Source organism: Canis aureus, chromosome 8 (genome assembly GCF_053574225.1).
Source record: "Canis aureus isolate CA01 chromosome 8, VMU_Caureus_v.1.0, whole genome shotgun sequence".
Lineage (NCBI taxonomy): Eukaryota > Metazoa > Chordata > Mammalia > Carnivora > Canidae > Canis > Canis aureus.
The window spans coordinates 22,344,336-22,370,933 of NC_135618.1; the positions used below are offsets into that span (position 1 = coordinate 22,344,336).

Below are 26,598 nucleotides of genomic sequence, written 5' to 3' on the forward strand. Positions count from 1 at the left end.
GCTCGGGGCGGCGTCTGCAGCGCGGTGGGAGGCGGGCGGGCCGCCGGAGCCCGCGGTGACGGAGGGCCCGCGTCCCAGCTTCCACAGACGAATTGGAAGGTCGCATCTTCTTTCCAAGTCCAACCATCCTCCTGCGTTTGGTCCTAGTGTAGTCGTGGGTGTGACCAAACGATGGGTTTGCTTTATTTAGAATACCTTTTTTTTTTTTTTTTGCAACGACGTAATCTTGTCTTATTCATGAAATTATTGCATTATTTAGAATACCTTTTTTTTTTGCAACGACGTAATCTTGTCTTATTCATGAAATTAAATATTAAATTTGTATTAATAAATAAAATCGGAAGACTCGGTTGGGGGTAAAGATGTATTTGTTAAATGTTCCAGAAACACAGAGACTCGGAAGCTATGTAATATAAGGGTGAGATGGTGACTAGGGATCGGGAAATAAGAAATGTTAAATTTTAAAGGAGAGCGATTTTTTTTTCCCCAGTAAATGACCAGAATAAAGAGAAAGTGTTTGCTTTATTTTAGGATGAAGTATGGAGAGCTAGAATGTACCTGAGGAAGGGACTGAGGAAGTAGGCAAACGGCTGTTGTTGGAGGTGAGGAAGGATGAGCGCTGCACCAAATCTGCTCTTTGTAACAGAAAATCCCTTCCCCCCCCCCCATTATCACAAAACAGATTTATCATTGTGCGCTTTGCCACCCAGCTTAATAGGTCCTTTAATAGTTTCCCTTGCAGCCAAATACCACTGGCTAAATTTTGGCCAATTAGTATAATTTTTTTTTTAAGATTTTATTCATTTATTCAGGAGACACACACACACACAGAGGCAGAGACACAGGCAGAGGGAGAAGCAGGCTCCTTGCAAGGAGCCCGACGGGACTCGATCCCAGGACCCCGGGATCACGCCCTGGGCCGAAGGCAGGTGCTCAACCACTGAGCCACCCAGGCTATCCCACAACACCTGTCTTTTTAGAGTCCTGTTATTTGGGGGAGATTTTGTTATTGCAGCTAAGCCAAATCCAACTGAAGAAAGGAATTAAAAAAGAGACAGATGGACTTAGCCATAGAAGAATGCTCCTTCCTTTGAGGCAGGTGGGAAGAGTTTTTGAAGTAGAGAATGTGAATGCAGGGAAGTTAAACTGCAGGGAAGGAAAGAAAAGGAGCTTTTCAATGGATAATCTCAATCTTCTCTGTAAGTTGAAGATTCATCTGCTTAGAGGGATGGAAAAGGTTTAGATTGACCCTTGGGAATGTGGTAAGGAACAAAAAGAATTGTAGTTTGGCTGAGTAGCAAAGAGACCATGTAAGAGGAACAACATAAAACAGGCTAGATTTCAAGAGAAGCAGAATGGTGTAGAGGAAGGAAAGTGAACCTATCAGGGATAGGTAGTGGAGATCAAAGCAGCAGGGGACAACAGCATCAATCACAGTAATAATGACACAGTTCACATTTGCTGGGTATTAAGTGCTTCACATGCATCAACTTTTTGGCTCTACAACAACTTTAACATAAGCAAATGGATGAAAATGAATTTAAGATCACAGGAGTGGATATAGAAATTGGGGATTAGGTAGAAAATCAATGTGTAATATTCACTTGCAAGCATGGCCCTCTTAAAACTAAAACTCCCAAATGTTACAATCTAACAAGATTGAGAAACAAAATACAGAACTAAAATGTCAGTACATATTCATAATTAGAGAAGACTGATTGGCTGATAATAGGCAAAACTACAAAGTGTGCTGTTTTGGTTTTATGTGCACCTACCAGGTCTGCCCTGTTTCTACCTTTATTGCCTACCCTCTTTATCCATCGTGGATTTGGGGCAAATACAGGATACCCAATTTTAGATATAGTATGAAAATACAGTAGTTATCACTCAGGCCCAAAGGGAAGCTGCCTCTTGATAGTTAATATTTTACTTATTAAACCCTTAAGAAGCTGAAGGTTGAGTCTCTCCCTGGAATTTCAGGCATTAACCAAAAGATGAAAGGCTTTTTTTTTTTAGTTTATGAGCCTTCTAAAAATAAACACTATTTGTAGTTATTCTGAATTATTACATGTAAAATGTTACACTGAAGTTTGGCTTGTAAGATGGTCCCCGGTGATCCCATCTCCCAGTTTCAAACCCTTGAGTGGGGTCTGGACCTGGTGACTTATAGTGAAAAGAATGAGAAAAGTGATGAATATCTCTTTCATGATTAGGTTAGCCAAAAAGCTGGCTTGCATCTTGCACTCTCTCACCTGTTCATTCTGTGGGAAGCTAGTGGCATGGTATGAGCTGTCCTGTGCAGAGGGCCACGTGGCAAGGAAGTGAGGGAGGCCTCTTGGCCTGCAGCCAACAAAGAACTCAGGTCTAGCCAACAACCATATGTGGGAGCCTGGAAGTAGACCAACCTCAATCTTGCATGTAGGGGAGACTGTAATCCTAGCTGACATTTTGTAACCTTTGAGACACCCTGAGGTACCCAGACGCAGCAATACATGTCGTTATTGAATAATTGTCTACTCTAAAATTTCATGTACATGCTCTTTCATGTCTAGCTTCTTTCACTCAGCATGTGTCTGAGATTTGTGTTACTGTATATGATTTTTATTGCTGACTAGTATTCCATTGTATGATTACAATACATTTATTCATTCAACTGTTGATAGCATTTGGGTGGTTTTCAGTTTTCAGCTATTATGAGTAAACTGCTATAAACACATATATATGTCCTTTTTGGACATCTGTTTTTATTTCTCCTGCGTAAATACCTTGGAGAATAACTGCTGGGCCTTATGGTAAGTGTACATTGAATTTGTAAGAAATGCCAAAGTATTATCCATAGTAGTCATATCATTTTACATTCCCTCCAGCAACAGGAGAGTTCTGCTTGCTGCACATCCTTGTCAACACTCGGTATTGTCAGCGTTTTAAAATTGTAGATATTTTGCATTTTAGTGATATTTCCTTGTGGTTTTAAATTGCATTTCCCTGATAACGATCTAAGCATCTTTTAATGTTTTATTGGCTATTCATGTTATCTTTGGTGAAAAATCTGTTCTATTTTTTATTGGGTTGTCTTATGAAATTTTAAGAGTTCTTTATACAACCTTGATAGAAGACCATTATAGACACAATTTATAAAGATTTTCTCTCATTCTATGGGGTGTCTTTTCACTTTGACAGTGTCCTCTGAAGTGCATATTATTTTTTTAAGATCATTTATTCATGAGAGACACACAGAGAGAGGGGCAGAGACATGGGCAGAGGGAAAAGCAGGCTCCATGCAGGGAGCCAGATGTGGGACTCAATCCCAGGACCCCAGATCATGCCCTGAGCCAAAGGCAGACGCTCAACTGTGAAGCCATCCAGGCATCCCTGAAGTGCAATTTAAAAATAATTTGATTCCTTATTTTTCATCAGAAATATGTAATGGAAATATTTTCCCCCATGTGACTTGTATTTTCACTTCCTTAACAGTGTCTTTTTTTTTTTTTTTTTTTAAGATTTTATTTACTTATTCATGATAGACATAGGAGAAGAAAGAGGCAGAGACACAGGCAGAGGGAGAAGCAGGCTCCATGCAGGGAGCCTGATGTGGGACTTGATCCTGGGACTCCAAGATCGCGTCCTGGGCCAAAGGCAGGCGCTAAACCGCTGAGCCACCCAGGGATCCCCCCTTAACAGTGTCTTTTGAGGGACAGAAGATTTAAACTTTGATTAAATCCAATTATCAATTAAAAAAAAATTTTTTTTTGTTATTGTTACCAAAAAGCTTTGCAGCCAGTTTTAATTTTCCTGCTTTGTTCTAATTCGATATACACAATGTAAGCTGAAATTTTAAACTCAGGGAAAGTATTTGGAAACTTAGAATTCTATAATGTCAAATGATTATTTAGGATTGAGAACATAGAGAAGACATTTCAGACAAGCAGGACCTTCTAGGTTTACTGCCCAAAAACCTTCAGTGAAAGAATTACTGATGACGTCCTTAAGAAAAAAGCAAATTTAAATGGAATAGAATGCAAGAATCAATGAGGAAAACTGAGGAAAGAAGGAAAACAGCTGAATCAAAGTAATGCATATTGCAAAACAGGAACCTTTCTAAAATAATGGACCAACACACACAAAAATCTTGTATGACATTTTATACGTTTATTCATTGCCGAGAGATACATACTAAAGTTTTGTTTGGCTTTTCTGGTAGTGAAACTACATAACAGCCATATTCTGATATATTTGGGAGATTTGGTCAAATTTTAGCCTCTTTTTTATAAGATATTACTTTTCCCACCTCACTCTTGTCTCAACAGAAGCCATTCCCTTCTAACTGTTAAGGGCAAGCTCTTTAAGAAACTTTTCACTGAATTTCTAAAGTTTACATAGAAGTTGTTCATCATTCAATAAAAGCTTATTTACAAACAAGGCAAACAAAGGCCTCTGCTGGAATTCCCACTCCTTCTTTCATCCTACTCTAATTTCTTCAGGGAAGCCTCCAAGCAGTACATACTCCCTGGCCCCACTTCCATCACCAACAGATGCAGACTTTATTGCTCTTGTTCATGTACAGATCTCTCTAACCCCCCACAACTACTATATGCTCCTTAAAGACAGAGGTTTTTTATTTGTGTCTATCTGCCAATATCTTACACAGTGGCTGGCATATAGTAGGCATTTAATGAATCTGAATGAATACATGAATAGCTTTATGGTTTGGATCTGTAAAAATTATATTTTCAAATCATACTGAATTTGAGTTCAAATAGGTCAAAATCAATACTCTAGGATGCTTTCAGCTATTCAAACAACGCAATGAAAAAATATACAACACACTTTATTTTAATTAGATAATTCATAATACTCATAGTATAGGTGAAATTAAAGACATAAATATTAATGCTTTATGCTTTATATTTTGCCTGTATTTTATAATACATCACTAAAGACACATAAAAGTAGAATTATCTAACAAAAACATTTTCCCCTAAGTATTTCTAATTCTGAAAACTATAAAAAATATTAATGAAAGTTATGTTACATAGTTTTCAAAAATAAAGCTGACATATCCCATCATCTTTATGGGAAAATGACAGGTACAAGGTCTGGTACATTATGAAGTTAACTTTAAAAAGTATGTTCAGAATCAGAAGGTGGTATATTTGATTATGAAAACAATGGTTTAAATTCCCATTAAAGCAACTTCAAATTTCTGTAAATGTACAACTGGCAAAGAGATGAATTGTCAATCACTTATATTCCCCAGTATTGAAAATGCTAGGTTGAAAAGTTGCAAAGAAAATCCGTTAAAAAATGAGATGTACTTAAATGAGCCTTAGACCTTTATCATTGAAAACTGAGATCCTATTTCAGTTACTTCTCGGCTCTGGTAGGGAAAAGTCTGACCATCCACTCAAAATAGAGTAACTTTATTTTCCATTCCACACATGGCTGTTTAAGTGATCTTTGAGAACAGAAAAATTATTAGCTTTTTGTTATTCAATCTAGCACAGGCCATTCCTAAATGGATACTCTACGAGTGTACTGGTACAATGTGGCCTTCAGAATTTACATCATATGAACATATTTTATAAGACACCTTGGTCCTTCTGGTGACTACAGTTTCTTGGATGGGAATTCAAGACAGACTCATCACAGAACAAATTCTAAGTTATGGTATATTGTGTTAATGTAAGGCTCCAGTGTACTTTGGAAATATAATAAACTTATAGTTTCTTTTCATGTTTACTGAAAAAAAAAATAAGTTCTTTCTGCCTTGAGTCACTGAATACACCTCACCTCAGAAAACATACCTGTTATATACACTGTTGATAACTTAGCTTTCAGCTTTAAACAATTATTTGGTAGTATACTGTTTGTTATTTTATGGCTTTTTAAACATTAAGTCCTTAAATATCTGAAAAGCATTCACTATATTCTGATAGTTCACAAAAAAAAAAGATGTGAACATCAGCTTGAAAAATTGTAAAGCCTTAAAAAAATCAGTTTTTAAAAAAGGTTATTCAATAACAGAAATTAAAGGTACAGAAATGAAACAAAAAACTCATTTTGAAGTCCCATACATACATGATCCCCTTCACAAAATGAATCTATAGTCTTGCTTGTCAGGAGGTGGGGAGAAAGAACACAAAAAAAGCTCCTCTAAAGTTTAGATCAATTAGCAACATAAGTTTATTTTCCCACTTTCAAAATAACCCTTCAAACAATCGAATTTTTTAAGTGTAGGGTTTTAAGAAGCAACAAATGTATATTAAAGTTCCCTCTTAAAATAGTTTGACCAATTAACTGTTAAGGCTTAAATTAAAATAAGCATTTGTTTAAAGACTTATGTTGTATGAAAACATGTTGCACATTTCGAAATAAAAAAGTTAACTATATACATTCAATAATATTGTATACAATTAATATAAAGGCTATATAAGGCTTTAGGAAGCTCTAGGTCTAGTTTTAGCAAGTCAGTCAGCTGATTTGTTACAATTCTAATGATCAAATTATCTGACCAGTAAACTACAAAAGCTTATTTAGGGTAGGAAGAGTCTGGTGTGTGTGTGTGTGTATATATATATATATATATATATATTTTTTTAAATATTTATTTATTTGAGAGAGAGAGAGTGCACGGACTGTGAGTGGCGGCAGGGGTGGGGGTGTGGCAGAGAGGGAGAAAGAGAATCCCAAGCCAATTCTGGCACCAAGAGTCAGAGTCCTACACAGGGCTTGATCTCATGACCTGAGCCAAAACCAAGAGTCGGATAACTTAACCGACTGCACCACCGAGGTGGCTCTAGTGTATTTATTTGAATATGGAACCACTTTTCTTTTCTCTAAGTTGAAAAAACTTGGGCAAAATAGTTTTATATATTAGTTTATTTTTTATAAACCATGTATTAAGACACATGGTTTAAAAGTACTGATTGACATACAAGACATTTAAAACCTTTTCAAACCATTTGGGTTACAGATACAAATTTATAGAACTAAGGAGACCTGCAGTATATATCAAAGGCCATGGCTTATTTATTTTCTCTTTTCTGGTTCTTAAACTAATGAGGAATTATAAGAAATAATCCATAACCTTTTCCAGCTCTAAAGTTTTGATTATATCATTTTGCTTTTAAACAGTTAAGACCATATCTCAAGTTGTCTAGACAGTGTTGGCCCTGAATTAAAGATTTTTTTTGCTCGCTTTCTATTTGTCCCTCCAAGTCAGTTATTAGTGAGGAGCAAATATTACATATTTTACTCAACTGATTCTGAATCTCTGCACACCGCCTTTCCCCCAGAGCCACAGTGCTCAGCACATGGTAAACACTCAATACTTACTGAATATTCTTGAATGAATAGCAAAATATTAAGAATGGATCAAGTATTAAAAAGAATCTGGAGATGATAATAGTTGCTTTTATAAATCCCCCAAACAATAATTTCAAAGATTCTAGTCTCCTTTTTCAGATTTACTTTGGTTTGTCTTGGAAATAATAGCAAGGAAAATATGGCACAAGAATACAGGATTAAATCATTATAGGTAACCTACAAGCAAGGACAGCTAAATTTAAGTTTTCATTCATGTATTGAAGAAATGAATTTTACTTAGACTACTAATAGATCCCAGCTACTCCAGTTACTCTGGGATATAATCATCTTATTAATAACAGAAAAAATATCTTCCAGTATTGCAGTTTTAACAATTGTAATTAAATTGCTTATACTATAGAATAAGAAGCCATTAATTTTTAGAAATAAAAAATATGTATATACATTACCCTGATGCCTAGGCCCAAAATATATCTAACAACAAATTTTCTTGATTTCTATTAGTCATAAAAATAAAGGAAAAATATATTGCAAGTACTTTCTTTATAGACAATTTCAATTAGAAAACAATAGTTTAATGAAAACAATACAGTGGTTCATGTGAGTGAACTGATATGGAGGCAAGAAAAGTATTCAAAATTGGCAGATAACATTGTCAAATATAACTGAAGAATATCTGCCTCCATGACACCATTTACAGCCAGTAACTAATTTTTACACGTCTCAATTTTATCTTATATTCAAGGAAAATACAAGTCAGTAGGTTATGATCCTAAGTCGTAGTTAGGAACCCCTTCTTTTAGCTTGCAAAATGTAGCCTTTTGATTTGATAATTCCTCTACTTTTAACAATGACCGAATATCTCAGTAGCCACAGGGGCACCCACTCCTGTGCTTGAATGTCAGGGATGCTTTCCTGAAGGGCTTCTTGGAAACTGGCTTCAGAAAGCAGTTCTTAAAACAAACACACACACACAAACAAACATCCAGTGTTAAATTAGAAAATAACAGCACTTTACTATGTAGATAAACATTTAAAAGCAACAAAAGAAACACTTCAAAATTGATTATAAAATATGCTTTCCCTTGATGTGTGCTATGAATCTGAACCAGAATATCAGAAAGATCCAGGCAGTTCTTTAGAAAGTACCCCTGTACCCCAGCCTATTTAATTCATAACCTCTGATGAGTGGAACCTGCATATTTGTTTCTTGTTCTTTTTGGGAAGATTTCCAGGCAATTCTAATGTACAGCCAGTGAAAATACAGAAAAGTTACATACAAAGAAGAAAAATGTACCCATAATCCTATCAAGCAGAGATGGATCATTTCCATTGCCATGTATTTCCTTCCAACTTTTTTCTGTATCTATCTTTCCATATATCAAAAACTAAAAATCACGCTGTAGTTACAGCCTAATTTACTTATTTTTTCAACTTATATTATGAATCTTCCCATGTAATTAAATATTCTGTGAAAGTATCATTTTAAATAATTATCCAGATACTATATTATATAGATCTCATCATTTATACATTTCCTCATTGTTGACCAAAAAAATTTAGGTATTTCCTAATAAAAATAATACTGCGCTGAACATCTTTAAAATGCATGCCTGGCTACGGAATGACAAAGTCAAAGTATAAGTACATTTTAAAGGTCTGATAAAAAAAAATAAATAAATAAAGGTCTGATAGACAGTATATTGCCAATTACTTTCCTTAACAGCTGTATTTTATATTTCCACTAGCAGTTGATAACAGAGTGTCAATCCTACCATATCCTCACAAGTACCAGCAATCATTTAAAAACTCTCTGGCAATGGTTATCTTTTTGTTTTGTTTTGTTTTTTAAAAGATTTCAGAGCAGCCTGGGTGGCTCAGCGGTTTAGCGCCCCTTCAGCCTAGGGCGTTATCCTGGAGATCTGGGATTGAGTCCCACATCGGGCTCCCTGCATGGAGCCTGCTTCTTCCTTTGTGTCTCTGCCTCTCTCATGAATAAATAAATAAAATCTTTAAAAATAAATAAAAAAAGATTTTATTTATTTATTCATGAGACATACACACACAAACACACACACACACACACACACACACACACACAGAGGGAGAGACACAGGCAGAGGGAGAAGCAGGCTCCATGTAGCAAGCCTGATGTGGGACTCGATCCCAGGACCCCGGGATCACACCCTGGGCTGAAGGCAGACGCTCAACCACTGAGCCACCCAGGTGTCCCTATCTTTTTATTTGTATCTTTTTGATGAAATAATTTTCTAATTCCATATTCATGTCCAAACCCTCTACTCCTGCTCTGATGTACTATTCCCCTCTTCACTGCCTCTCCTCCAGCCACAATGGCCTCATACCTGTATCCTGAAATCCTCAAGCACACACACACTTTTTGAGGCCTTTGAATGAGTTGCTCCCTCTTCCTTGAACACTCTTCTTCCAGATTCTCACAGGGCTCTCACCCTTCTTGTAGGTCTCTGATTAATGTCACGTTAGCAGAGAGGCCTCCCTACTCTGTATAAAACAACCCCTAACCTGGGCACTCTTTTCTCCCTCAGTCAACTTTTCTCCATAGCATATACCACCATTTATTACATTTAACATTTACCTTACTGTCTATCTCTTCCCAACAAAACATAAATTCCTTGAGGGTTAGAATTTCTCTGACTCCCTATAAGGTACTGAACAATGCCTGACATATAGTAGGTACTCAAATATCTGCTGAATCACTCAATCAATCTGTAAACATTCTATCAGGGTCAGAAGCAACCAAATAGGGACTAAGTGATCTATACAGTATGATGTGGGAGCACGAAAGGACCCACCTGACCCAAAAGAACTGCTGTGATATTTGAGTAACATCAATAGTAAACTCTCAGTAAATGTTAGCTATTATCATGTGCCAGGCACTTTTCTGAGTACTTAACTTGTATTAACTCCTTTAATCCACATGTTAACCCTATAAGACAGATAATACTCTCTCCTTTTCCAGGGGGCAAATGAGGCAGAGAGGTAGATCACTTGCCCATATTCATGCAGACATTAAGTGGTAGGTTTCACAAATGGAAGGCAAATGTCTCCTTGGGAAAGTAACATGAACATGGATTTATCAGACTTACAGAGAACAGGACCTAGAGGGAATGAGGCATTAGGCAGATCAGATTTAATGGGAGTGAGGGGAGGGTAAAATAAACAAAAAGGGGAAGGCTCTGAGTCAGGAACTCCTACTTCACAATTTTACCCTGGTTGTAGTTAAACTGTTACCACAAATCCTAGGACAAAGAATAATGGAAAATAAACACTTTCTGAAGAATAGGTTAATTTTAGAACTGGGGACTTTAGAACAGGGGACTTAGAGGGGACTTAAAAACAAAGCTACTTTGGATGACAAGTAGATTTAATGTTTTACAACTTGATTGCTTAAAAAATAAAATGTGACACAGAGAGCTATGCTATTCATCAACTTAACTACATACTTTTAAATTAACTATGCAAGCTCTTTAGAATCAGTAAACATGATAAATCTTTTAAGAAAAGAATTGCTTCATTATAGATCAAAGTGAAGAATCACTAATGCAGGATCAACCTATAAATTCTAATTAAAGGGTTTAGTATTAAAATTAGAAAGACATTTAAATGTCAAGTTATGTCAGTAAAACAAAAAATACCAAAAAAGGATTAAATCTCTCTTCTCATATGTATATGCAATTTATTTTGCCATAACAACGATGCATTAGCACATATCCACATGCCAACTTTAGGTATCATGGAAATAAAATACCAGACACCTTAGTCTTATCCTATTTCCTTTCCTACTGGAAAAGGGAAAGAGTTTGTTTTTTTTTTTTTAAGTGGGGCCAGAACGGGGTGTAGGCTCATCCATCAGCTGTTGATAATAATTACTGTTGGAAGAGCTGCACATCCTCCCCCTGCCCTGAAACAGATAAATGATATAGTATCTTGCCAACATATGGAAAGTTAGAATTTAAATGGTTTATGTTTCCGAATAAATCAGCATAAAAATTCTTTGTTAGATTTTCACTAAAATGATTTTTTTTTTTTTTTTTTTTTTTTAATGAATCTAATCACTTGTCAAAGTACTTACTGTAGGGAGAAGCAAAAGTCATTATCTCTTACTCTGGTATCATTTAAATGGAAACTGACAAGAAATAAGGTTCTCAGAATGAAATACTACAATGTTTACATCTCAAATCAAAACGATAGTACAGTATTGGGGAGAAAGGCTCCCAATTTAACCAGAACCAAGTCTAAGTTTAAATTTTGCCCTTTGCCAGCTGAGTGACCTTGGCTAGTTTCTTAAATTGTAAGGCTCTATTTTCTCATCAATAAAATGCCTAGTTTCAGCTGTTGTGAGGATTACAGATCATCTTTCTAAGGCATTTAGCATGATGCCTAGCATTTGAGGAGCAATAACTATTAAAACAACTCCTTTTCCTACAAAACAGTGAAAAAATGAGAATGGGGCAGATTGCTAATAAGTAATGTAACAGCTTAAGGGGTTATCCATAAGCACACTAAAAATAAACTGTGTCAAACCACCAATATAATGCCATCTTTTTAGACATGGAAGTAAAAGCTACATGTTTTTTACTTACCTCCTCTAGTATTTATTAAACTAGAACTTCTATAAAAATGTTATAGAGATTTAAAACTTTCACAAGACATTTCACAGTTATAACTACTAAAAATACCATTTCATTTTTTCACTGAAAAAATGAGAATGGGGGAGACTGCTAAATAAAGTATAAAACATTCTCTTCTCAGCTTTCCTACTTATCCCATAAAATGTTCATAAAACATCATTCTACAGAAGGTGGACAAGCCATTCTCATTAATCAAATAATGTTTCTAATTGATGACATAGATCTTGATAGTAATGATTAATAAAATACCTAATCAATTACCTATCCTAAGATGCTCAAATTTCAAAATAAATTTTACCTGCCTCTCTTTCCAGATATTTACCCTCTTTAAATAAGTGACTGTTTGGTACAATTTTTGCTGTACTATACAAGGTTTTATATGATACTACTTAGAATATCTCAAAAGATCTTTTTTGTGTAGTTTAATATTTATAAACTTCAACAGGCTGTTCAGGAAATGATCCCTTCAATTTTTTTCTCACTGATAGACAAAATAAAGTTTTGTGAAACTAAAGTCATATACATTTCAAACTATTATGAAAAGTTCCAGGTAACATTTATCACTGTATAAAATTAAAAATTAAATTTTAACAAGTAGTTTCTTATAAGATAAAAAGCTCATGATCAATCAATCAAATGAAAATATAAGTCTTACCTTTTGGATCATTATGAGTCAACAGCTGTATGTCAAATTGTTTAGCAAATGCAGTCAAGTCTGGAGGCATCACACAGCAGGAGGCCAAGTTAACTTGGTTACTATTTGGTTTTACCTAGAAGTGAAAATCAGGACACTGCCACTAAGTACTATGAAAAGTAGAAAGCAGTAAAAGAACACAATTTTAGAAAATATGAAAGACTGCATTTCATAGTGCTTAAAGTTCATAAAACATTTTTGTATGAACATATTTGTTAATGTATGCTGCTTTTTCTAACTCATGTCAGTGGTAACGGGGACAGGAAAGCTCTAGGAAAGGGGGAAAAAAGCCAATATAGTGCTACAACCCTTAGAAATTGTCCTGCTACAACTTGCAATCTAATACACTTGCCTCAGAAACACAGTTCTAAGTGCAATGGTTCCAGCTCTTAAAGAGGGAATAGGTCCTCAAGGTAAAGGATCAAATAGAAACATAAGAACAGTTAAAGTATAAAATATGGTTATAAATCAGACACATGTTGAAAATGAATTAGATAATTTCTAAAAGTTTCTCTGGTTAATTTACAGATACATTCCAGATCACCCAAGTCTCTCCAGCAGAATCTTAGCTGCATTCTGGCTATCACCAAATCAAAGGGAGAAGGGACAATACTTTCTCTAAAGTCTTCCTGTCCATAAGAAACTGAAAGCTCTGTAAAGGGGAAGGCTGGGGATCAAGTAAAAAGAATAAACAAAAATACAGGAAGTAAAGGTAAAATACTAGTAAGCAAGTTTCCTAATAATATTGTATACTATTAGGCCAGAGAGTGGTGGTGATTAATTTGATACCTATTCCTTATCAAATTCTATGAACCAAAAGTCTTTTATATCTTTAAATAACAGCAAAATATTTGTTACATATGATATTTCCTTAAGAAATCAGAACCATGACCTAATCATAGAGAAAAATGTAGTATTTTTATCACAAAGTAAAACCTGAGGAAATAGCCTAAATTCACTTTACTGTAATGCTTCAGTACACATTTTAGTGTTTTTGTCACTCCTTTTAAGTGAGATTCATATTAAGTTCAATTAGGTATATATTTGAGACAAAAAAGTCCAATGCTTTAGATAAAGCTTGCCTCAAAACTCCCATATTTGGAATAGCCACCCCATCATAAGTGTCCACTATTGCATATGATGCTAAATGATACGTAGCAAAGACTCTAAAAGATAGGCTCCTCCCAGAGTGCTTGTGATTGAGCTGTGCTTTACCTGCGCCCACTGATACAGCTGTTCCAACTGTGTTTTGTCTAGATCAGAGGTACCTATTGCAACAATCTTTTTGCTCTGAACTAAGTTTTCTAATTCCTCCCAGTAAGGCTGCAAATGCTCCAAGGAGAGATTAACTCCATCTTCAATAGGAGGTGAAGCAATGATCACAGAATCCAGCTGTGCAACTCCAAGGACTGAACAGGCTGATGTGAAGGAAAACAAAATATGATAAGTATTTGTTACATATTAAAAATGAAGATTTCCAACATCCTTCAAGTATCCCACTAAATTCTGTCCATACAGTTCACTAGTTTTCTAATATAGGTTATTTCATTCAGTTTCATAATTTACCTATCATTTAGAACATTTCCATCTCTTAAAAAGTCTAAGCCCCTGTTCATCTACTTGGTCTGTGTGGCGGACAAGTCAGTTTGTTTGACCTGCCTCTTTCCTAGGGACTCAAGCTATGATAGTCCTTCTGGGGAAAAAGGCCTCCTTATTTCCTAGGCCCTAGGAATTTTTTGGTAGCTTCTTTATCTTCATAAAATTCTCTTCTCCAGTTCTACCAGTATCTTGTATGGATGATCACAAGAATTCTGACCTCATGCTTTATAATTGGTAGTCATGGCCAAGAATAGTCTTGAGACTCTGAAAAACTAAATTTATAGTCCTAATTTATATTATAGAGGTAGATAATTTCTGTAAAAATAATTGAAAGAGTTTAAGTGATCATTGTTCATTCCACAGATATATTAATGAGCTAATTATTTCAGTGTTCAACGTCTATAATATTGGAAGAATGTCTTAAAAGAAAAAATGTTGGGACACCTGGGTGGCTCAGTGGTTGAAGAGTCTGCCTTTGGCTCAGGGCATGATCCTCGGTCCAGGGATCGAGTTTCGCATCAAGCTTTCTACAGGGAGCCTGCTTCTCCCCTTGCCTATGTCACTGCCTCTCTCTGTGTCTCTCATGAATAAGAAATAAAATATTTAAAAAAAGAAAAGAAAGAAAAGAAAAAATGTTGAATAAATGTAATATCACAATAACCTAACCAAGTGTTGAACAAAGATGAAAATGCTTATTTTGTTGCAGTGGTGGTGGTCATGGTGTTTCACCGATAGTCTACAAGGGCTAAGAATACAGTTAAGGAGAATTTTATCTCCAAATGCATAGTTAACAATTAATTATGTCACATCTTTTGCATTTCTCTGACGTATCAAAATACCTACATAAGTCAATATGATCTGACGGAAGCCTTAAGAAATTAGGCTAGAACTTTAGAAAGTAAAATTGGGACGAGCTCATCTTCTTTTTCACCTGGTCCTGAACACAAGATATAACTAATAAACCTACACTAATTTAAAGTTCATTATGGGGGCAGCCCTGGTGGCTCAGCGGTTTAGTGCCACCTTCAGCCAGGGCTGTGATCCTAGAGACACAGGATCGAGTCCCACGTCGGGCTCCCCGCATGGAGCCTGCTTCTCCCTCTGCCTGTGTCTCTGCCTCTCTCTCGCTATGTCTCTCATGAATAAATAAATAAAATCTTAAAAAAAAAATAAAGTTCATTATGAACATAGTTAAATTTTTGCTTACCCATATCAACTGCATTTCTTGTTGATGATGAAGAGTTTGATCCTACAATGAACAGTTTTGCTGGGTAACAAAAGAAAATAAAATTGATTACTACATTTGGGTAAACATTCTACTACACAGTATGAACACTGCCAACAATACGAAGATGACAGAGAATCCTGAATTATTTTTCTATTCCTAATCACATAATTTTATAGTTTTCATTTTTAAAACATGAAAGAATATTTCCACTGTAATTTTTAAATTATATGCTAGTTGCCAAAAAATATGCATTTGTCAAAGAAACAAATATTAATTTTCCATTGTTAGAAGGCAGGTCACATAAATATACAAACTTAAAATGCTTGTAATTCATTTTTAGGAATTAAATATTAATGGAACATATTATATACATTCTCCAATAAACTAAAATCAATAAAAGGCTAGGTTAAACTTGCTTATAATGGGGGAAAAAAATGAAAAAAACTCCATGATCCCATCTTTCTAACACATAATCATTTTAAGTTTTAGACATTAGCTTCCAGCTTTTGATCATATGAAGATAGGTAACATTTATTCCACTTCTATTTAGTTTGCCTTTATGTAATATATTTTTTTACATCTGTCTCTTTTACATGTCTCTCTATAATTAAATAAATAAATAAATAAATAAATAAATCTTTAAAATAAAAAAAGATTTTATTTATTTAATCATGAAAGACAGAGAGACAGAGAGACAGAGAGACAGAGAGAGAGAGGCAGAGGCACAGGGAGAAGCAGGCTCTATGCAGGGAGCCCGAGGTGGGACTCGATTCCGGGTATCCAGGATCACGCCCTGGGCTGAAGGTGGCGCTAAACCGTTGAGCCACCGGGGCTGCTCTTGTATACTCTATTTTATTTATTTTATTTTATTTTATTTTATTTTATTTTATTTTATTTTATTTTATTTTATTTTATTTTATTGTATACTCTATTTTAATGAATACTTTTAGATATTTATTTTTAATGGCTGAACATTATTCTATAATTTTGATACGTTATAACTCAAATGATTTCCTACTTTTTGAACATTTACGTTAGTTCCAGTTTTTTGTTATCACATACAATGCTAAAATAAACATCTTGGTAACTTTGCGCCACTGTCTGCTGAAGCATTTCCTAAGGACAAATTGTTAAAAATATGTATATGAGTCAAAGGGTATGATCTTTTTTGTCAATTTTTTTCTTTTTTAAGATTTTATTTATTTGAGAAAGAGCACAAGAGTGGGAGGAGAGGCAGAGGAAGATGGAGAGGCAGACTCCTCCCTGAGCACTGCCAGAAATGGGGCTTGATCCCAGGACCCTGAGATCATGACCTGAGCTGAAATCAGACGCTTAACTGACTTAGCCACCCAGGCACCCTGAATCTTGTTCTTATTTACTTCCTACTTCTATATAAAAGATTTGTACCAGTTTCCCACCCAACTAAAAATTAAGAATTGCTCTCCTAACAATATAGGACACTATCAAAAACTATATGTTTTTGCTAATTTAGTAGATGTAATATACACCTGTCCAGGAGTGCATTAATTGGCATTTCTTTGGTTACCAGGTAAACTGAGTAGTTTTCCATAAGATTGAGGCTTTGACTTGATTCAAACTCAAATTTATTTGTAAAGATTCACTTCATGTAAATTCATTGTTTAAAATCTAAATTTATTCAATAGAGTAGTAGGAGAGAAAATCAGAAAAGGGAATGGAGAGAAAAGAGGGCTAATGAAATCACTCTATGTGAATTTCCCAGTATTCAACAAATACAACAAATTTACCTTGTATATTTATTTGTCCTTTCCTTTTTACTGTTAGATAATCTTCCTAAAGCATTGATTTCCTTATGCTACTTCCCTATTTAAAAGTCATCGCCACTCCCCTGCCAGGTGAGAGTTAATCTTCACTACTTTAATCCACCCATAGCTCCCGTAATTATACTCCATGAAAACTCCTCCTATCATTATCCCTCTGGCCATGAATTTGTGCCATTTAAAATGGTCTCCTTTCTCTGAAAGAGGAGGCATTTTTAGATATGTAGAGAAAGGAAAGCTCTTCATATGGGGAGAATTTTGATACCTATAAATAATCTCAAGCCCTGGGGCACCTGGGTGGCTCAGTGGTTGAGCATCTGCCTTTGGCTCAGGTTGGGATCCAGGGGTCCTGGGATGGGAGTCCTGCATTGGGCTCCCTGCAGGGAGCCTGTTTCTTCCTCTGCCTATGTCTCTGCCTCTCTCTCAATCTGTGTCTCTCATGAATAAATAAATAAAATCTTTTTTTTTAATAAAATCTTTAAAAAAAAAATCTCAAGCCCTCTAGGAACTGAGGAGAACCTGAAAAAGCTCCAAGATAGGTCTAAACCATGAAAAATTACAATCAACCACAGAGAAGAGATTGCTTTTACTTCCTTTCCAACACAAATAGCAACGTGAAATTAATAGAAAGAGATGGGTTTTGGAGTCAGGCATACCTGGATGGATTCCTGGTTTAACCACTTGCTAGTTATATGACAACTTTCAAGTTGTTTAATGTCACTTGTGCAATGGGACTAGGTATACCTACCTTATACAATTGTTTTGACAATCATGTAAGTAATATAAAGTAATATAACCCAAATGTGCTAAGTACAGTGCCTGGTATAAAACAAGGCTCAATAAATGGTAGTTACTGAGTCAAAAAACAATGCCCTATCTCATCTTACATGTCCACCCTAATAAAAAATAATCACAACCACAAATGGTAATAAATAATAGCTACTTAGCCCTTCATTTTTTATATTTTAAAAAGATTTTATTTATTTATTCAAGAGGGACACACAGAGAGAGGCAGAGACATAGGCAGAGAGACAAGCAGGCTCTTCGCAAGGAGCCCCACGCAGAACTCAATCCTGGATCCTGGGATTACACCCTGAGCCGAAGGCAGATGCGCAACCACTGATAATGGTAATAAATAATAGCTACTTAGCCCTTCATTTTTTATATTTTAAAAAGATTTTATTTATTTATTCAAGAGGGACACACAGAGAGAGGCAGAGACATAGGCAGAGAGACAAGCAGGCTCTTCGCAAGGAGCCCCACGCAGAACTCAATCCTGGATCCTGGGATTACACCCTGAGCCGAAGGCAGATGCGCAACCACTGAGCCACCCAAGCATCCCAGCACTTCACTTTCTGCCAAGCACTGTTATGTGTTTTTTTGGTTATTTCATCTAATTTACGAAGAAGCCCATTAAACAGATGCATCCCTATTTTTTTTTTTTTTGCATCCCTATTTTATAGATGAAAAAATAGGGCTCAGAGAGATTAAATAACTTGTTAGCCCAAGATTATACCAGTCAGTAATCTGCATACCAAGCAATTTTGATCTAGCTAAATTCAAGCTTTTAATGACTATGCTATGCTGACTGTAAGCTGAGGGCAAGAACTGTCTTTTTTTTTTTTTTTTTTCATTCCTTGAACTTAGCATGGTCTCTGGAAAATATGCACTCGATACATTTGTTGAATGGGTGCAACATGTATTTTAATTCCTTTTCATGCAACTTGTTGCCCAGACTTCTGCCTACACTTCCTGGTGATTTCAGCCATTGCTCAACAGTGTTCCACCAGGAAAAGAGAGCCTATGCTCACTTTGGATAGATACAGCTCTTAAGCCTTCCCTTTATTCTTTCCATTTTCTCCAACTTAATATTCCTGAAGTCCAACATATAAGTTAGTGAGACCTTCCTGAAGAATGGCAAGGCGAAGTCCTTTTCTGACTCCACTTAAGTGCCAAACCTGACCTCCTATAACTTCCTCTTGGAGTTTACATTATGCTTAAAAAAGAATCTATTGCTCACACTTAGTGACTGAGTCACTTATTACCAGAAGCAAAGAAAGGCTTATTCCCATGCCTGACAAAACCTCACTATCACTTCCACTGTATAACAAAATAAATTCTGAAGGCTTGACTTTACCAGAAACTTTCATCTCTTCTCTTTCATCAGGGTTGATCTTTTCTACTGCATGAGATACAGTACATTCCAAGACATCTGGAAATTCCTACAAAAACACATGATGTTTACAATAAATACAAAATTAATGTTTTTTTTAAAAAAATTAATGTTTTTGATAAGCTATATATTTTCTACTGTCCATAATACCCTTTAGAAAGAGAACCAAAACAAAACAAAACAAAACAACGAAACAGAGAACCATAACATAACAGATACCTAACATCTGGATGGGCTGCATAAGGTTTATAAAGTCCTAAAAGAAAGATAAAATGCTGTGTATGTGTATCCATTTTCTGGGAAAAAGTATCTCATTCTGATCAGGTACTCGAGGAATGCATGATCAAAAAACCCTAAACAAATGGTAGTGGTGGGAGCATGGGAGCAGCCGCGAGGAGCCACGAGGAGTTCGAACCACCAACACAGCACAAATTTTGGTTAAAAATGAAACCAATGAAAAACAGCAAATATTTACTCATTCTGCATAATGACATCCTAAAAACTTATTAATCACAAACATTTTAAACCAAGAGTTTTTCTGAGTGCAATAAAAAGGTAAAGGCAATTCTAACATATTATAATAATTTACAAGAAAAATGGTAAAATGTTAGTACATGTAAATCAGAAATATATTAACTCACAAGATTAAAACAAAGTAAACAATGAGGCATTTCCCACAATTCTTGAGCATATTACAATGCCTGGCACATAACAAGGGCTTAGTAAGTGTTTATCAGTCATGCATAGAGGCAAATGTCATTTCAGAGAAACAGAGACTGAAAGAAGACATTAATCAACATCTGCCTAACAGCTATAGAGTTTAAACTTGCAGAATGCCCACAGCAACAACTGTTTCTGGCACATGTCCTCTTCCGTAGTCTTAAAGTAGTCTATGTAATTTTTATGAGCTTTTGGCTGAGTTGGATTCCAAAGAATGGTTTGCAGACAGGTGGTCTGTATATTAATATTTATAATAGTCCTTTATTAACATTTAATGAAATGCCCAGTGTTCCATTTGAAACTGACATTAAAAAATTTTTAGTGACCATATTTACTCTACCTAACAACCAAAACTGTTCAATAATTATTCCTTTACTAGACTAAATATAAACTGGAACAAAATATGCTGTGAAGAAACTGTGGTGGGAATTTAACAGAGAGAATCCTGGTATCTAGTCTAGTTGAAGAGTTGGTAACATCCTGGATTTTCTGTTTTATGCTTAAGCATACTGGGCCAGTCAACCATCTCAGTAAATCAGCCACAGGAGTTTTATGCTAATTGCCTATTTGACTTCCCTGTCAAAACTGGGGAAATTAATTTCCTGCTTACTGCACTTTGCTTTTGACCTGCATGATTTCTTCATTCACATTTTACTCACCCTGACCAAATCTGGGCTGATTTGGGAACTCCACTCATTCAAGGTCTTTTGGATGCAATCTCGAAGCTGTAAAAGGAATGCATTTTGAAACTGTTAATCAAGCTCTATACACTTTTCTGTACTTCTACAATAAGAATATATTAGTTTGGTAGGTTGGAAAAAGATGTCAATAGGAAAAGCCATAAAAAACAAAATTTTAGTTCTACAGGGTTTTTCTTTTCAACAAAGACATGGTTAGATCTGTTTTTATCTTAATATGTTAATGTAAAACAGTAATCTATTTTTAAAGTGTTTTTGTAAACAATGAAAGTTTAGTAAGCCTTTGAGACATAAAAGCATTCACAAAGAAACAAAAAGAAAATTTTCAAGAACAAGTTTATAAGTAGAGGAACAGGAGTTCAAGTCCAAGGAGTCTGACTAAAATTAGTATTAAGCACTATGAGAAAATCCTCAAAGATGAACAAATGATTCTCCAAGCGTAGCCAGAGAAACTCCATCATTCACTTGTCCTGTTCATTAAAAATTCCAGTTCCTGAGCCCCATTCTAGACCTGCTCACTCACTCTCAGGGCAGCAGAAGTTGCATTTAACAAGCATTCCAAGGAATCAACATGTAAGGTCTGAAAACTACCATAGTCATATCTTATACAAGTCAACTTGCATAATGCCAGCCTATATGACATTTCTTACCACTTAGGTATACCTCCAACCGGTCTTCAATGTTTTCTTATATAAACAAAATTTATTTACATCAACATTATAGTATGTTGTATATCTATTAAAGTGTTAATGGATTTTTCATCCCTCATGTTGGTGTATTTCAAACTTGTCTAATATGCTCCAAAGTTAAGACATACATACATTCACAAAGTAAGGACTATAAATACATTTGACAGAACAAAAAACTTATAAAACAATATGTTCACTACATGCTAGGTACTCTGATGGCTTCTATTAATTAGACAAAAACATGCTGTCCTATGGCTCACCAAACTGATTTACGATCACTAATGGGCAACACTAGCAATTTGAAATCACCATCTTATAAAAATCCAAGGACACAGTGCTTTGCATTCTGTGGGCAATCAATGAAAAAATAAATGAGTAACTGGAAGCAAGTCCCTAAACTGCAATAACAGAGGCTAAACTTCTGAACTTAGTGATCTATGATTGTTTATGATAAAAACTGACACAAGTATTTTATTGCTTTTATCTTAGTACACATAACAAGGGACAACTGCTTTATCAATTTAAGAGCTCAGAGTATCTATGTTAAGCTTCACAATCCACAACAAAAACTTATGTGCTATCCTCAATAGTCCACATGAACTCAATTTACAAGGTCTATATCTTCATGGAAAATATATTTACAACGAAATTTAAGATATTAAATAAAAATTAGTTGATAATTATTCCGGACAGAATTTCAAGTCAATATTCTTTTCAAAATTAGTAAAAGTTGGGGCAGCAGGAACGATTAGAAGTTAACAATTCTATCAGGAGTACTTTCTTTGGTTCAAATCATGGGAGAATTTTTAAGATATTTTCCTCTGAAAGGATGGCTCATGTGCATACTTAAGGCTTTCCTGATAAAAAGCCCAATTCAGGAAGGTAAGTATATTTTCAGAGTATTCACTTCCTTCTTGAAACCATTTCTTTAATTAATCTTGGATTCTGCAAAATGTCAGGACAAATCACAAGTCAATGAGAAATTCATGAACTATTATCACAATGTTACAATGAGAAATTCATGGACTATTATCACAAACCTAATGATTTCTAATCTTTTTACATGTTATCTATATTGATTGAACATTAAACTTGTATTTTTTTGTTCTCTGCTCTCTTCATTCTTATCATATATGCATAGGATCACTGAAGATAAGTATCATCATAATGTAGTGCATCATTAGATCTGGAGTTGTATGAGAGTTTTAAATATACTACATGATTCATCTGGCCAAATAAGCTTACAACAAAGAACTGAGCAAAACAGTCCTATAATGGCTCACTTAAAAAGATTTGATTTCATAAAATTCCAGTGAAAAAAAATTTTAAAGATAATAGAATTTAAAAAACAAACACATTAGAACTAGAAGAGACCTTTTAGGAAACTTAATCTAACTCTCTACTCAATGTGTAAATTTTATTTTTTAAAGATTTTTTTTATTCATGAGAGGCAGAGACATAGGCAGAGTTGGAAAAGCAGGCTCTTCTCAGGGAGCCTGATGCAGGACTTGATCCCAGACCCCAGGATCACGCCTTGAGCCAAAGGCATATGCTCAACTGCTGAGCCACCCAGGCATCCCTAAATTTTCTTAATAATGAGTGATTTACTTAGTTTCTTTATGAGGTTAACTGTTTCAAATAGCATATTCCAATTTGGAGCTCTATTTGTTACAAAGTTGTTTCTTTTTTTCAACACAGAATTAAAACCTGTCTCTCTTAAACTGTCCTAATTTCCTATGATTTGCTGCCGTATCTTCAAGTTTTCCTTAAATGTTTTCTAGCTTATTTTGTACCTCTTATGCAGCACCCCCTGCCAAAAAAAAAAAAAAAAAAAAAAAACTAGAATTAGTCCTTTGAACAATGTTTTTCAAACTGTGGAGTGTGACTCATTATATTAAGAAATATTTTTTAAAATTAAAATAGGATAGAAACAGAATACACAGTATACACTAAAGATTGGTATCTTTATAAAATCTTTGAGAGATAAACAGCTTTAGTAAAGTACAGACACAAAATTCACTTATTTTATGTGCACAATTCAATGATTTTTGGAGAGTGTGTGCAGTTTTACAGAGTTGTGCAGCCATCACCACAATCCAACTTTAGAACATCACCATGTGCCCACTAGCAGTCACTACCTATTCTTATCCCCAGCCAAAGGCAATCACTCATCCTACTTTCCGTCCTTATGGACTATGAACTAGATTGCAAAAGGTAAAATTGCTCACTGGGTTTGCAGTCAAGAAACTTTGAAGGTCACTAGAGTGTGTTGTAGTGAAACCAGACGGCAAAACTTTCACCAAATATTGTCAATATACATGGAAAATGGTGTATTGAACCAGCAGTTCTGGGAGGAAACTGAAGGAATTGAGAAAATATTTATAATATAAATATTTATAATATAAATATAATATATATATAATATAAATTGAGAAATATTTCTTTGGGGGAAAAATAGTCCAAGTGGGGTGGTTTAAACAAAAAAAGGTAGACATACTGAGATGGATGGAGCCTGGTCACAGAATGTGATACAGATTTCGGCTCCTATTAAAGTCACAACCAAAGAGTTCTCATCTGGTGGGTGCTCACTCCCCACCCCAGGCCTGGGCACAGACCCAGAGCATACTCAAAGGGATGCCAGTGCTGCTGCAAAGCCCATCACCAACATCTTACATGAAAGAGCAAAAACTGGGCAGCCTGGGTGGCCCAGTGGTTTAGCGCCGCCTTCAGCCCAGGGCCTGATCCAGGAGACCTGGGATCGAGTTCCATGTCGGGCTCCCTGCATGGAGCCTGCTTCTCCCTCTGCCTGTGTGTGTGTGTGTCTGTCTCTTGAATAAATAAATAAAATCTTAAAAAAAAAAAAAAAAGAAAAAGAAAGAGCAAAAACTGCCTAGGAATACAGTACGGCTGATATCGTAATACGGCACAGGATATTTTTTTTTCTTTCAATCAAGATTTCTTTAAAATCCTGATATAAAGGGAGATATATGCCTGCAAGGTGAGCGTTCTCCTGTTTTATCTCTGATTCCTCCCAGTGAGTTGATGAGGACCTTATCACCATCCAGCTTCGAAGTTGCCCGAACAAGACTCAGAGAAGGGAACTTTCCCAAACTCACGCAGCTCCTCGACGAAAGGTGAGTCTTCATTTACTGTTATTTTTCAACACCGAAAGCATCCCATGCCGCCTGAGGCCTCCGCAACTAACTGGGCACACTGTCCACTGAGGGATGACCAGCTATGGGCCGAATATGTATCATTCCAGATTCATCACTGCCACTCCAAGCTAGTGATTAGTCTCCAAATAAACCGAGGCAGGTTAATCTTCAGCCAGAAAAATACATACCTTACTCCGAAGGCGAATTTGAGCCTTGAGTCATGTGCCTCACAGCCACAGAGAAACTACTGTTAACAGCCTCAGAGCTAAGTGGATTATTGCTACTACCTTCACCTGCACCCTGGAAAAGCGAATCTAAACTGTGTTCACCTGGCCGCGGTGGGGGGTGGGGGGTGGGGGGTGGAAGGGGGCGAGAGCTGGGGCGGAGGGGTGGGTCCTCCCTGCACCCCCCTCCCCTCCCCCGGCCCCAAGAGGGGTCCAGCGAGTCGGGCTGCCGGCCGGGAGCACTGGCCGAGGCATCCCTCGGGGTGAAGTTGCACCTGCCGACTGTTTGAGGACGCGCGCCCCCCGCGCCCGCGTTGCCCAGGGGCGCGCCTCCCCGGGCGCCCTCCCCGCGCCGCGGCCTGCCCGGGGGCCCCGCGTCTCTCACCTCCTCGCTGTGTGTGGACGGGCACTTCTTCCGCAGGCGACCCCAGTTCAGCAGGTTGCCCGTCTGCAGGTGCAGGGTGCGGGCCCGCGCCAGCAGCGCCCCGGCCGCGCGGGGGTCGGTGCCCATGGCAGCGGCCGACGGAGGGCGGGAGGGCGGCCGGGCGGCGCCGGGGCCGCGGGCAGGGAGGAGGCCGGAGAGCCGGGCGCGAGGCCGCCCGCCCCACGCGGCGGGACCTCAGCCCGCGCTCGGGGCGGAGGAGGCCGGACGGCGGCGCAGCGGCGGCCCGGGAAGGACGCTCTGGCGGCGGCGGCGGCGGCGGCGGCTGCTCCTCCTGCGGCCGCCGCCGGAGAGTTGACTCCCAACTGGAGGGACCGTTTCCTGGAAGACAATGACTAAGCAGAAATCGCGGCTGAGAAAGTGCTTGGTAACCGTTACCCGTCCCGCGGCGGGGCCGGGCGGGGCGGGGCGGCGAGAGGGCTGCGGGACGCCCGCCCGCGGGTGACTGGCCCTCGGCCTGCGGCGGGCGTGGCGCCGGGAGGCGGGCGGGAGCGCGCGGCGGAGCGGGCGCGGGGGCGGGGCCGGGGCCGATCGGGGGGCGGGGCTGGTCGGGGGCGGGGCTCCTGCCTGCGCCCGCGCCCGCGCCACCCGGTCGCCCGCCGCGCTCGCGCTCTCGCCTCCCAGCCAATGGGCGGCCGCGCTGCTGCTCTCCTGCCGCACCTCTTTAAAAAGACCCCGAGAGCCGCTGCCGAGGCTTTGAAATACCAGCGGGTTTGAGTTCTCCCAGGCGGGGGTGAAGGCTAGGTGCCCCCTCATCGCTTTTCTACCGCCCTAGTTCATCTTTCTCAAGGTCCCCGCCCGCCCCGAGCTGCGCGCTTTTCTCCCTGCCCACGGGGTCTAGTGAGTCGCGCCGCTTGCTGCACAGGGAGGCCCTCGAGTGAGACTCGGTCTTGGCCTCGACAGGCTAAAACTCTAGTTCCCAAGGCGAGGCCTGGCCTGAGCGTGCGAGAGAGCGTGTTAGGGCAGTTTGCACATGAGTTCAGGTTAGAGAGCCCTTCATCCGGTGGAGCCGGGGGAGATTTTCGTCAGCCCCTCCCTTAGAGACCTTTGTGGTTCTTTACTCCTGTTTCTTTTCTTATATTTTCTTTTCTTTTCTTTTCTTTCTTTTTATTGGAGTTCAATTTGCCAACATATAGCATAACACCCAGTGCTCATCCCATCAAGTGCCCCCCTCAGTGCCC

General features: G+C 37.6%; 1 protein-coding gene and 1 long non-coding RNA gene across 5 annotated transcripts in view; one reads left to right on the forward strand and one right to left on the reverse strand.

Annotated features, from left to right (window-relative positions):
* Positions 1 to 4,127: 4,127 nt before the first annotated feature.
* On the reverse strand, positions 4,128 to 25,518 carry GCLM (glutamate-cysteine ligase modifier subunit). Its single transcript, XM_077905492.1, has 7 exons — positions 25,361 to 25,518; positions 20,869 to 20,934; positions 19,454 to 19,538; positions 15,497 to 15,556; positions 13,906 to 14,108; positions 12,652 to 12,766; positions 4,128 to 8,279 (listed from the first exon to the last, which is right to left on the reverse strand). The coding sequence occupies exons 1-7, from the start codon at positions 25,484 to 25,486 to the stop codon at positions 8,110 to 8,112; spliced, it is 825 nt and encodes a 274-aa protein (XP_077761618.1). The 5' UTR covers positions 25,487 to 25,518; the 3' UTR covers positions 4,128 to 8,109.
* LOC144318477 (uncharacterized) overlaps positions 13,662 to 26,598 on the forward strand; it is a 126,263-nt gene continuing 113,326 nt past the window's right edge. For all 4 annotated transcript variants that reach the window (XR_013384386.1, XR_013384388.1, XR_013384389.1 and 1 more), the window contains exons 1-2: positions 13,662 to 14,137; positions 24,636 to 24,730. This is a non-coding gene — a long non-coding RNA (uncharacterized LOC144318477). The remainder of the gene's footprint in view (positions 14,138 to 24,635; positions 24,731 to 26,598) is intronic.

Coding starts and splice junctions, on each gene's coding strand:
- GCLM (XM_077905492.1), bottom strand. CDS start 25,486: ATGGGCACCGACCCCCGCGCGGCCGGGGCGCTGCTGGCGCGGGCCCGC. Junction 20,935..25,360: donor CGTCCACACACAGCGAGGAG/GTGAGAGACGCG, acceptor TTCCTTTTACAG/CTTCGAGATTGCATCCAAAA. Junction 12,767..13,905: donor AGCTGTATCAGTGGGCGCAG/GTAAAGCACAGC, acceptor TTTCACTTCTAG/GTAAAACCAAATAGTAACCA.